Source organism: Trachurus trachurus (assembly GCF_905171665.1).
Source record: "Trachurus trachurus genome assembly, chromosome: 4".
Lineage (NCBI taxonomy): Eukaryota > Metazoa > Chordata > Actinopteri > Carangiformes > Carangidae > Trachurus > Trachurus trachurus.
The window spans coordinates 32,856,879-32,870,941 of NC_139898.1; the positions used below are offsets into that span (position 1 = coordinate 32,856,879).

General features: G+C 47.2%; 1 protein-coding gene across 1 annotated transcript; it reads right to left on the bottom strand.

The window, feature by feature from the left end:
- Positions 1-666: 666 nt before the first annotated feature.
- On the bottom strand, positions 667-12,475 carry plppr3b (phospholipid phosphatase related 3b; the record flags this gene model as incomplete). Its single annotated transcript, XM_083970306.1, has 10 exons — positions 667-998; positions 1,734-1,977; positions 2,579-2,833; positions 3,982-4,602; positions 6,121-6,294; positions 7,007-7,064; positions 7,143-7,338; positions 9,152-9,278; positions 10,120-10,305; positions 12,398-12,475. 10 exons carry the CDS (start codon positions 12,473-12,475, stop codon positions 667-669), a joined length of 2,271 nt encoding a protein of 756 aa, XP_083826432.1.
- Positions 12,476-14,063: the final 1,588 nt, after the last annotated feature.

The following is a 14,063-nucleotide window of genomic DNA, read 5'->3' on the forward strand; positions in this document are numbered from 1 at the left end:
CCGCGAAGCTTCGATTATCAAAATATGATAATCGGGTCAGCCCTAGTCCCAAGGCCCAGTGCTGCTCAGACTAGGTAGATGTTTCCTTACGGTTCCAGAACTAGCACCTGTTGTAATGTTTTCTCTATTCTGATGATACCAGACCTCTCTCTCCACGGCCTCCTCAGCCTTCAGGACAACCAACACTCACATTGAGATCACAACCTGAAGATTATCTCATCGTCATCTCCAGACCCAGGAATAAAACCCTAGACTGAACTGTACGTCCAGAATGAAAGACTCATCTTTTAACTTTTTCATGGCTGTCGATTGTGTATTGTCCTTGCACCAATATGTCAATCAGGTGCTAAAACTGAAGTTAACATTGTAATTATTATTATTATTATGATAAGTCTAACCATTGGACTGTTGGATAAACAGGATCTAACAGAGACTCTGTTAGAGTTCTGGACTCTGTTAGATCCGAAACCCATCTGGAGTGTTGAGCCTCTGAGCATCCGGTCGGACCCTCCTGAATAGAAACCCTTATTTCTTGCAGCTCCTTCCTTCCTTCCATCACATTTAGCCGATTGAAGTGCATAGTGACATAGTCCTCACTGCTGTCCAGGTGCTGTGCTGATAGTGACCAGTTTCAAAATAAGGCTTTTGTTTTGAAAAGTTAAGAGACTAATCCTTGAACCTGCGTCCCTGCAGACTCTTATAGTAGTTTTCCTGTTCAGTTTGGTTACGAATCTCTCGATCCAGCAGGACTAGCGCTGTCTTGCGTCTCATGGCCATCTCTCTGCGCTTAGAGTCCACGGACATCTCCAACTGCTGCGGGTGAGGCGGGGGCGAGGCCGCGTCCAGGTTGATGTTGGCGCACGGCGACGCGGACCGGTGCGGCCGAAAGCTGCTGCCGCGGGCGGACGAGTCTCCTCGGTTCAGGCTGTTGAGGTCGTAGGAGTCCTGAGGGTCGCCGGTGTTAGAGGCCGCCGCCCACTCCCACGGGTTATTGTTCCCTGTGAGTAAGGATGCACATGATTATGATGGAAACAGTTTATAAGAACCTGCAGATAGAGGGCATTCTAACTTTTAACATGGCAATGTGGTATGGTAATCTAAACATTAAAGGGATAGTAGCATTTTTTTAAAGTGGGGTTGTATGATCTACAAATAGCCCCTAAGTACTTTGATTTGCAGTAGAAGACTCTCTGCATTCCTCCCGTTAGCAACGCCAGCCCATAATAGCCCTGCCCAGAGATTTACAACATACAGTGTTGTGAATGGACCCAAAGAAACGGCCTATTTTCGTGGCCTAAAAGAGGTTTTACCTGAAAAAAAAAACACAGTTCCATTGTTCACTATAATATAATTTTTTCCAGCCCCTCAAAGTGCAGGAAAAACGCAGTTTTTATTTGGACCTAAATTTCTCATGTCGGGGCTTCAATACCAGAGGGACATTACAGACGAGCAGCATGGAGGTATTTGGATGTTTTTTGGTGTCTTTTTGTTACGAAGACAGTTGGTATCCACTTGCAAACGTTATATGGACATGCACTGCTATGCCGAGACCCCCTGTAACTCAGAGAAGCCATGGAGGACTCTGGAACTTCTCCCAGCCCTTAGTCCACATGAGGGTGAGTAGATAATGAGTGAAATTTGAATTTTGGGTGAACTATCCCTCTAACGGTTAATGATCGGTTAACAAGCGTTGGTTATCGGTCAGAAAAACATTTCAAAATGTGCATCCCTACCTGTGAGGGATGGGCCCTGAGGAGGGGGCATGGCTTGGACTACAGGATGGTGGGGGGCGTGGGCCTCCACCGTCACGATGCCCGAGCCCTCCCTCTCCCGCTGCTGCTCCGAGGCCGGGCGGTAGTGAGGCGAGTCGGCGATGGAGGAGGAGGCGCCGGAGCCGGTGGAGGAAGTCGTCTCGGAGGACTTCTCCCCGGAGGAGGAGGAGGGGAGGAGGCCCTGCTGCTTCGACATGGCGATGACCTGTGTAACACACGCGGACAAACAGGACTGCATTGGTACATGAAACATGATGTTACGTTAGCTTGTTTATTAAACTATGCCTGTCCTGAAACCTCCCGCTTGCTCCTGTGGTTATCTCTCTCTCAAGTGTATGCACAGACGTGAGTTTGTGTACCTGTCCGTATGTGTGTGTATCTACCTGAGCATGGGAGTTGCTTCACTTACCCGCCCCGTAGTTACCGCTTCTAGGCCTGGTACGACCCGGCGCGACCGGACTCGGTGAGGCCGTAGCTCAGGGCGTCCCCATCGCTACACGGCCACAGCAGCTCCACAGCCGGCCAGCTCGCTCGACTCGGCACTTGGTTCTTAGTTCATTTGGTGTGTGACTCCGGTGCGGTGTGTCTGCCGCTCTTCGTCTCGAAACCCGGAAGTCGTCCCCCTTCCACCTCTCCAGCCCAGGTGATATGGGTCAACCAAACTCCGCCCACTCATTGGGTCAAGTGAGCTACCTCCCATCTCGTGATATGTTTCTGTGTTATGTATTTGTGGATCAGTCTACCTTGACCTCACCTGGCCCTTACACTTCACCTGCTTCACATCTCCCAGGGGAGTTCATAACAACCTGCATGAGTCGCGGCTGGTTGGCGGCGCCGCGGCCCGACGCCTCCCCGCCGCCGCTGGTCTTCTCCCGTATGGCGAGCCACTTGGCCCGAGTCAGGGCGCTCTTCGGGGACACTGGCGGCGGTCCGGCCTCGGGGATCTGTGGCGGTCTCGGAGTCGCCACGGCTTTGGCGGCTCCCGGAGATGGAGATGGAGTTCGGTTGTGACTGGCGGCGGCTGATCTCCCAGAATGCACCGCGGGTTGGTAGAGAGGCGCCTGAGAGCATAGATATATATATAAGAAGACTAGATGACTCACCCTCCGCTGCTGCCCAATGACACAGTGTAGCCAGTACGGACGGGCAACTCTCTCCCTCAGAGCATTAAGCCTCTGGTGCATGTTCTGCTATAATGACCAGAACTTGCTCAGTTTTTGTCCGATTTCAAAACGATTTTGATTTTTTATGAACATCTATGTGTAACGGATGTGCACTCACTCCACCCATAAAGGACGTGCTAACCAACTTGCCAAGCGGTTGTCAACCTCTTGGCGAAGAGGTTAGCATCGTCGCCTCCGGTGCGGGAGATCGTGGGATCGAACCCCAACTAGGGCAAGCCGTGAAAAAACACAACGCAGAGAGCCAGATATGACATTGGCTACATATGCACTTATGATGCAGCATACTTAGAATCACGGATAATTTTAATCATGTATCTTTTTTTGTAAAAGTAACATTATAGTGACATTATGCAAATAGTTAAAGTAATAGCTACATACTGATTTATTTTACACAAGAGTTATGAATCGTTTTTTTAGTGCAGATGACTGGATCACCTATCTACTGCACTGTAACTGCAGCCAGAGTCAGAGCAATTTGCCCGTTCCATTACACCTCGTCCTAACTTACAGCAAGCAAGCCAAGCGGCAACGAAAACTTGCGCGAAGGTGTCCTGATATGCATCGTGACGATTTTGTCGCGAGTATATTCTATTGGTTCAGAATCCAAACCAATCAAATTATCAAGGGACGTACACAAACTTGAGGCGCTATTCTGAGATTCCTGGCATTTCCTGGTTGCCGTTTTTCACATCTTTGAGTGTTGTTTCCTCTCATATTCTCGTCTCTCTGATAACTTGCTTGTCACCAGAAAGCAGCGTGTACTTTTCAACCAATAAGAAGTGTTTAGGGGCGGGACAGTGCCGCGAAATGTCGTCCAGATAGAGACAACGTGAACGATAATTTCAGGGTTGAGCGACATCGCTGGACGGCGCGATGCCGCTTGCGGCACGTCAGGACAGGCTGATTGAAAAGTATGAATTCTAATCACTTCTCCTCGCTCGCTTGCTCGCGTCGCTGTATGTCAGGACGGGGTGTTATGGCCGACCGTGAGCTACGCCTGCGTGTAGTCCGACCCCCCCCCTTGCCTGAGAGCCGCCGTCCTCGGTCCCTACGGAGCCGCCGTCCGAGCCCTCGTCGCTGGCTTCCTGTGCCGCCTCGTCGCGCAGGCTCAGGCCTCTCATCTCCATGGACTTCTGCTTCCACTCGGACACCAGCTGCTGCGAGCGCATCGGGTCCATGGGAACCTGCACGGCCTTGAGACGCCGTTGCACCGGCTGCACTGGCTGCACCGGTTGCACCAGCTGCACCGACTGGACTTGATCCTCTAGCTCTAGTGCCTCGTTGGTCCCGAGCACGCCGTTGACATTCATGCTGGCCCTCGGCAGCGTGTTACTGAAGGTCAGCATGGTCTCCTTCCCCATGGGGCTGCGAGGAGCCAGGAGCTCCACGTCCACGCTGGCCCTCTTCAGGCTCCCCATGGAGTTCTTCTCCCTCTGCAGCGGCCCCAGGCCCTCCAGCCGGTCCATGGGGGCCGGGGCCGCCGCGATCTCGTCGTTACTCTCCGAGGCCGAGGCGGGGCCTTTGTTGTAGACGGACTCGTGTCCTCGCTCCGTCAGCGCACGGAGAGGATCTTCTTTTGGAGCCAGAGGAGCTGGAGCTAGAGTGATGTCATCGGAGGACTTGAAGTTGGCCACAGCGTGAAACGCCTTAAAAGGAGAAAAATATAGAAAAAAAACAGGTCAGAGTCTGACAGTAAAAACCACCAGGTACTCAATCAGTCCAAGGTTCAGGTGCTTGTCATGGCGACACCGGAAAGTGGTGGATAGTAGGGCTGGGCCGATATGCTTTTGTGGCGATTCGATTCTCTAACGATTTTTTGGGTCCCAATTCGATTTAAATTGCGATTCTGATTAAATACGTATTGTGATTCGATTTTACCAAGTATTGCGATTTTATATTTCAATTATTGTGATTTTCTTTCCTTAAACAAGAGCAGGTTAAACCAAACACTTGACAATACATCATAAGTCATGTTTACAAAAAACAATACACACATCACATCAGTTTGTCTGTTGTGTTCGTTTGTTCATATAGATATCTGTGAACAAATGAACACAACAGGCCGGTTTGACTTTGTTGAGTGTAATGGCACAGGATACATGATCGTACAATAAAGATTGGTCGTCCCAAATTTTTTTTTTTTTAAATCTTTAAAAAAATATATAAAAATCGAGGGCTCATTCCTACACTGCACTTGGTTATGCACGATTTTTCTGACATCATGAGAAAACTTCTAGGAGTGCATCTTCCATTAGATCCTCAAACCTGTTTATTAGGAGATACTACTACAAATATTGATGCACGATTAAGAAAAGCTCAAAAGAAGTTTCTCTCATTGGCCTAAGTTGTGTGTTGCCAGGAAGTGCATCACCATCACATGGAAGTCTGACTCCCAACTTTCTATAGGAAGATGGGTTTCAGAAATTAATAGTTGTGTTCCACTTGAGACTACAATACTTTTACAGAGATGTGGCAACCTTATTTGGTATAAATGGAAACATTGTCAGCCTCTATGATGGACGGGTTGTAGATTTACACATTCCAATTTGAATACTTGTATGAACTCACTGTCATGTAGTTTAGCTACTATCTACACCATGAACTTGCTTCTGTAGGGCGCGAATTTCGACAGTTAAGTGTCGTCTCAAATCGAATACTGTCGTTGCGCACTTAGTTAGTGGGAACTAACAATCACATCAGTTGCCAACGTCATCTTCTTTTTTGGATGCTCTTGTTGCCCGTCAACTCATCTACTGGCTTGTTTTGTTTGTAATTTAAATTAGCAATAATGAACACCCTACTTGTACTATATTCTTTGCTTGTGTGAGCCACCTGTTTAATGCGAGGCGGAGATTACGCATCAACCGGCTTTTACTGGCAGAAAACACTGGCCTGCTGGTATGTTGATTTACATATATTATATTCTGCTATGTAGTCCTGACGGCGATCATTGAGGGTGGGAAGTGTCCATCGTTCCACACTCAACTTTTTGACCGTTATGATGAGTAGGTTCTTACAGTAGACTGTGTTTGGATGTACTTGTCAGTGTGAACGCACTTGCACACTCAAAATAGTTAGTTGGTATTTAAATTGAGACACAGCACTGGACTCCCATCCAACCAGAGTGGCTGGTAAAACAGTATTTGTGACAGTGAACGTCTCACCAGGTAGGCAGCGATGAAGGCTCCGATGAGGAAGCCCACGTAGACGTCGATGGGATGGCTGCGATGCTGAGTGATCTGAGTCAGACCCGTCAACGCCGCTGCGATGGCGAACGCAAACACGAGCACCGGCTTCAGCAGCTTGGTGCTGTCGGAGATGGTCGAGTTGAAGTACATCTGGAAGGAAACAGGTGTTCACAGGTGAGGAGATCAGTAGTGGTAGTGGGGGGAAAAGGGGACCTGACTACCCAGGGCCCGAGTAGGGAGAGGGCCAATGAAAATCCTGATTTTTTTTTTTTTGTGTGTGTGATGTTTTTATTTCAAATGAATTGGGCCCCCAAATTAATTGGTCAAAACGTCAGTGAGCCTAGATTGAATGAGGCTAGCTTTCATCATGCCGCCCAAAAAACATAAATCGGGGTATCAGAAAAAGAAAGAGTGGAAAGAAAAAGAAAGAAGGCAGAATTAGGGGAAGCAACTGTTAAAGGGATAATTCAACATTTCGGCAAATTGGCCCAATGCCATAATCCCTATAGTTTTAGGAGTAGATTTGTTACCTTTAATTGTCGGTGCAAGCTGTTTTTAGATTGGCAGAGATATGATATGAGATAATAACAGAACGTTACAAGTTGTTTTCGAGGTAAATGCAAAGCCAGTATAGTGCCGAAAACAGATTGCTTGCCGAAAAACTGCCCCCGACGGAAACGCGGCTTTGGCGGCTTTGTATAAATTTACCTCAAAAACAACTCTGCCCTTCATGCAATGGCATAGATAGGGGCCCACTGACATTATGAGTGTACAGGGCCCAGAATTTGGTGCTATGCCCCTGTCTTCACTTGATCATCCACCTGTTCTTCACCTGTTCAGCCACAGACAGAATCGTACTCACCGAAACGTAAACTGCAGCAAAGGCGGAGAGAGTTGCATGTTGAGAGGGAAACGTCTTCCTGTGAAAAAGAGAGAGACAGTTATAGAGAGAGAAGAGGGTGAGGTGGCGGCGGTGGCGGTGAGTGACGGCGACTCACCTGGCGGCCATGATGGCATGCTGGTCGTGTCCCGAGCAGATGTCTTTCGTGATGTACGGGTTCTTATCACACGACACTCCGACCTGGGTGTAGTTGGGTTTGCAGACGGTGAGGAAGAAGGGGGCGTGGTAACCTGTCGACAGCTGGATGATGTCAGTGACCAGCGCCGTCGCACACAGACCGAACACGTGCACACCTGGAGAGAGAGAGAGAGACAGGTGAGCAAAGCCAGCAACACCTGGAGAAGAGCCAATGGCCAGTGGGCGGGTCTGTACTAGAGAATGACATTTGTCTGGAATTCCCCAAATGGGAGTCAACGTTTTATTAATCCCGTGATTGGGACGAGACGGGAATAAAAAATCAACGGGAGCGGGCAGGAGCAGCCACGCCATTAATAGATGATGATTTTCAGCCGTGTTAAACAACCAAAAGGACAGACGCGTCCATTTTTGTAGTCATCTTTCAGTGAGCCAAATCTATTTTGACTTGCGTTAGCAATTGGATTGTGCTGTGTCCTTAAACAAGGATGGCAACCTCAGCATTGAGGTTTACCGGAAGCCCACTCACACAGACCAGTACCTTCTGTTTGATTCCCACCACCCGCTGGAGCACAAACTGGGGGTTATTCGAACCCTACAACACCAGGCCCAGGAGGTTCCCTCGAGTGCAGATGGCAAACAGAAGGAACTAACACACGTCAAGACAGCGCTCCAAACCTGTGGTTACCCGAAGTGGACCTTTGTCAAATCATCAAAGAGACGCCACAAAGGAACACCTGAGGCGAAAAAGGAAAATAGGAAGAACATTGTCATTCCATACGTGGCAGGTCTGTCTGAGAAATTCAGGAGGATCTCCACAAGCTCAATATCCACATCAATTTCAAACCGGGCCAGACCCTAAGACAGAGACTTGTCCACCCAAAGGACAAAACACCCAGGCACAAACTCAGTAATGTTGTGTATGCAGTCCAATGCAGCGAGGAGTGCTCTGACCAAACAGCCCCTCCACCGACGCATGGCACAACATAGAAGAGCCACCTCATCGGGACAGGACTCAGCTGTACATCTGCATCTGAAGGAGAAAGGTCACTCTTTTGAGGACTTCAATGTCCTTGTTTTAGACAGGGAGGACAGATGGTTTGAGAGAGGGGTGAAGGAAGCCATCTATGTCCACTTGGAGAAACCTTCCCTAAACAGAGGTAAGGGCCTAAGACACAATCTATCTGCCACCTACAATGCCGTCTTGGGAGCTCTCCCCAGGAAGTTTAAACCCCATACACACCTGGAGACATGTGACTCCTAGTCACATGACCCCCCTCCAGTTTCGGGGGTGTGGTCATGAGACATAGGACCACCCACTCTGGGTTTAAATACCTGGGCTTCCGGCATTAGTCTCAGAACTGAAGAAGCCTCTTGGATGAGGGGTGAAACGTCTTCAAGAAAGAAAAGAAGTCCAGTTGCTTTTTACTAAAACTCCACAAGAATGCGTTAGCAAGAACTACACATCCAACAGTGCTTTGACTTCCGGGCCGGCCACTACCGGAAGTCCGCTGCCCCCCTGTTCACATCAGACGCTTATTTCTCCGCGCCGAACGACAAGCGCTTCTGCCCCTCAGCTGTGTGTGTGTGTGTTCCTCTCTCGCGCTCTGTTTAGATTAATAAACGCAAATAGGCTACAAACGTAGACACATTGGACGCCGCTGAAGCGTCGCAGAACAGAGCCCGCTTCCTTTTGGCGCCCTTGTTAACAGAACTTCGCAAATATTGCAAAGGTTTATGAGAGTGGAACGTGAAAGTGACTAACTTATTAATTAAAAAAAAAAAAAAAACGGAGTGGGAGTAATTTTGGGTGGGAGTGGGATGGGATTGGGAGTCATTCTACAGGAGTGGGACAGGATGGGATTTATTTTTTTACTCCGGCCTTGGATTGGGATGGGATGGGATTTTTTCTCTGGGAGTGGGATGGGACGGGAGTAGAAATCCACTCCCGTGTCATGGTCTAGTCTGTACCTACGAAGCGGACCGTCCTCCTCAGGAAGGAGTTGAAGTTGCAGCCGCCGGCGTTGATGCTTCCCTCAGGCCGGCGGAGCTTCATTCTGGACTGGAGGCAGTAGATCAGACCCTCCACCACCATGATCTGACACACAACAACAAAACAAACCTCAGCTATTGGATCTCATCTGTTCTCATCGCTGTCTTTTTTATTTTTTTATTTTTCCAATTAACAAACAAAGACAGACATTCCCTCCACACTCTAATGGTTAAAAAAAATATATAATAAAACAAAAAACAGAAAAGAAAAAAACAAAAAGGAACAAAAAAAACAATGTATATATATACGCACACACACATACATACACATATACACACATTATACAAATTTTTTCACATATATGCATGTACACTAGGGGTGGGAGAAAAAATCGATTCACATAAATATCGCGATATCTTTTTTGACGATTTTTAAATCGATTTTTGAAAAATAATTAAATATTGTGCAATGCGCATTTGTTTGCCTTTTTTACATACAGAGAGTCCAGGCTTTGAAAAGGGTTTAAGTTCACTTTATAATAGAGTATGTTAATTTATAGGCTCCTACAGTATTTGTGTGCAGATAAATGTTAAAAATGCAGACTAAAAAATCAAGAGAATCTGCAATATCGTAGAATCGCAATTTAAATCGAATCGCCATCCAAAAAATCGTAGAAGAATCGAATCGGGAGAAAAGCGTATCGTCCCAGCCCTAATGTACACGTACACATACATACGCACATATGCCCACACAGACACATACACAATAAAGTAAGATAAATTACAACCAAGGGAAACTTTGTATATACTAAATAAATATACAAACAAACACACATAGAAGGCAAAAACACTCCATGTCGGGGGTGATTGATCGGAAACATCAGAAAAAAAGAAGAAGCAAAAACTAAAATAAACATATCAGTACATAAACAGAACAGTGTCGTTACCGAGGCAGCGGGTCCGGCGAAGGCGAGGCTGAGCAGCATCAGCAGAGGGATCAGCTCGTCGCCGCCGTCCACGTACGGCATGCTGAGCTCCCGGTCGTGGCAGCGGAAGCCGACCTGGGCCGGCTGCACCACGTCGGTCAGCTCCAGGAAGTACAGCGACACCATAGAAGAAGCCACGATGGGCAGCTGTGTAGTGATGTCACGGTTAGAGATTTTCTTGGTTGGTACGATTATTATCACAATTGTTATATATTAATTCATTTCACAACACTATGAATGTGTAAAATCAAACTGAGTTAAATACATTACTCATTATACAAAATATTATAATAAAAAGTCTCTATTAATATATGACCAATTATTAATCGCCCAGGGGAAATATTCATCACATTGTCATCTATACCAAATGTTTAAGTTAATTTTAATCGTTTTCTCTATTACAAATGACAAACTAACATTTAAATTCCTACCAGTTCATTATTATGTTAAAGCAGAAGTAAGTGGTCCGGCCGTTTTCGCTAATGCTGCGTTCCAGGCCGGCTTTTGAAATCGTAAATTACAGCTTCAAGTCACAACTTACGACTTTGTAGCGTTCCAGGCAACCCACTCGTGTTTTGCCGACCTGTTTTACCGGTGAAAGTCACTATAACGGCCACTCGTAACTTCTGACCCGTGAACTCGTACCAGATCGAACTGGTACGACTTCACGGTTGGAAAAATACGAGTTTCCTTGAACGCACCATAACAGTCCTCGTCCCTACGTCGCCACATTCACGGCATTCCTTGGCTGCACACACAGCCCTGCATGCCGTTCTCTCTCCTCATTGGATAAAAACTGTAGGATACGATAAATGTTTTCTCTTCGGCTCAGAGCAGAGCAGAGGGACTGAGAGACCCGTGTTTCAGTCCAAACACTCTATGTAAGTGATTGCTGTCGGAAGATATAACTATTTAAGACTTATATTAACACAAATATATCACTTACTTCTGCTTTAAGTAAATTGACATTAACGTAATTTAAAGGTCCAGTGTGTAAAGTGGGAAGACAACCGTGACATCTAGTGTTCAGATTCTAGATTGCAGGTGAAACAAGTTTGTCCCCTTTCGGCTACCGTATTCAAACATGCCGATGCAACATGGCAGCTTCGGTTGGGTGCACCGCCATCTATGTATTTGTAAACAACTCATACAAGCTAATTGTGAGTAGACTTTGGTAAATATGTATTTATGAAAGCAATATTTGATTTTTGCTAATAAAAAGCCAAATAAGTCACACACTGTCCCTTTAAGGAACGAAAACAAAGTAAGACAGGTGGTTGTTGTGTAACTTCTTTTCCGTTCATGCAAGTTGTGCTGATCTACCTAAATGGTTCTGCTCTGGTGGACAAGTTGTGACCTGCACATTCACCACGCTATGAGATAATAACACAACGTTACCAGACAGAGTTGTTTTAGAGGGAAATACAGAGACTGTTGATGAACAACTGTCCCTGAAGGCAACGCGCATCAGAGGTTTTGCATGAATTTCCCTCTAAAACAACTCTGTGTGGTAACGTTGTGTTATTACCTCATAGCGTGGTGAATGTGCAGGTCACAACTTGTCCACCAGAGCGTTGTGGAGTTGTTGGATTGTGTATTTGATGAGTTTGATGAGGGAAACCAAGAAATCCCATAATGAGCCTCCGTAGCGTAGCTCTGAGCTGCTCACGGCTCTGCTCCGCCGTTCTAAAAATAGCTTGCACCGACAATTAAAGGGACAACGAGGAGTTTAGCGAAGTGTTCTCATATTTACCATGAGCCTCCGCACGCACGGTGAAATTCTTGGACCGGCGCAAGACAGACGTCTTGCCAAGAATGTTTTCATTCATCAAGAATTAAAGTCAGAGGTTTGAAGACGATCACATACCGTCGTAGTTCCGACCCATGACCCGCCGGGCAGCGTCCGCGAAACCGAAAGTAAGGAAACGCTGGTCGGCTCGCCCAGCATTTCCACCACTAATTAAAATAACAAAATAACGATAGAGACAAAACTATATATTTATCGCAAATGAAGCCATTAACAAGTGTGGGTAACGTAGATTCATCCACAGTAATGTGAGACTTTTTTATAACCAAACAGAAACTCCTCGTTGTCCCTAAAGGTAACAAAACTACTGCTATAGGGATTATGGCAATGGGCCAGTTTGCCAAAATGTTGAACTATCCCTTTAATTGTGAAAACATGTAATTGTGACATCCCTAACTATGTGTGTGTGTGTTTGTGTCGTTGTCCCGTCACCTCCACGAAGTAGAAACATGGCAGCAGGGTCAGACTGTCCTTTGGAGGTTTCTTCTTAATCTTCTCTGAGGTCATCATCCTGATCCCGATCCCGATCCCGATCCTAGTCCCTATTCCGATTTTAGTCCCTATTCCAATCCCGATCCTAGTCTTAGTCCTAGTCCTGGTCCTAGTCCCGATCCTGATCCTAGTCCTAGTCCTGGTCTTGGTCCTGGTCCTGGTCCTGGTCCTGGTCTACCTGCAACATAGTCACAGGTTTGCAGCTGGTCCAGGGCCGTGATCTGACCCCGGACCACTTTGTACATGAACAACTGGAAAACACACACAGAACATGTGGAGGAGCAGGAACCTCACACACACACACACACACACACACACACACACACACACACACACACACACACACACACACACACACACACACACACACACATCATCATCATCATCATCATTATGTCCTGATCGTGTTTGTGCAGCCGTCAATTAAAAATCCATCCAATCAGAGCTCAGAGATTAAACATGTAACCACCAGAACGTTTAAAACACACACACACGCACACGCACACGCACACACACACACACACACACACACACACACACACACACACACACACACACACACACACACACACACACACACAGGTAGACAGACAGGTAGCGGTGGAGCCGTGAAGCCTGGAGACTGCAGTCACCGTCCGACACACACACACACACACACACACACACACACACACACACACACACACACACACACACACTGCAGCTCTGTATGAAATGTCCGTGTTTGATTTGTCTAACGCTCCCATTATAGATCTGCATAACCACACACACACACACACAGACACACACACACACACACACACACACACACACACACACACACACACACACACACACACACACACACACACACACACACACCTCAGACCATCGATCCGCTTTGATTCGCGTCACGTTTCCCGCTCCAGCTGCTGCTGCTGCTGCTGCAGATCGCACGCGGACACGGACACACCTGCTGTTCTGTTCTGGTTCCTCCGGTTTGGACCCGGTTCGATTCCCTGTTCCGGTCCCGGTCCCGGTCCCGTTCTCTATCCCTAAAAAAACACTGATGAGATCCTGATGCGACCGTTTCCGTTCCTGCTGGAGGTCTGATGCCGCTGCCGCTGCTGCTGCACGGTGCGCGCGCGCATGTGTGTGTGTCAGTGTGTGTGTGTGTGTGTGTGTGTGTGTCAGTGTGTGTCAGAGAGAGAGAGAGAGAGAGAGAGAGAGAGAGAGACAATAGTGAAACATGGAGGCGTTAGAATCTGTATGGAGGGTGATTCGTGCCACCTCCTCCTCCTCCTTCCAGTGTGTGTGTGTGTGTGTGTGTGTGTGTGTGTGTGTGTGTGTGTGTGTCCTTCTGCGACGTCACGCCGACACGTGGTTAAAGCAGGTGTGTTAAATATGGTTAATATAATAAGGACATAAATGTTCACACTTGATCACAGCTCTGTGTCGGGGGAGGGGGGCGGGGCTTCACCTGGACAGGTCACATGATGTCCATCACCACAGTCAGAGAACACACACCTTAAAGGACAATTCCGGGCAAATTCAACTCGGGGCTGTATTTTCCTATAACATTTTAGGTCTAAAAGAAGGAATCTGAAGATTTTCAGTTTAAAGGTGT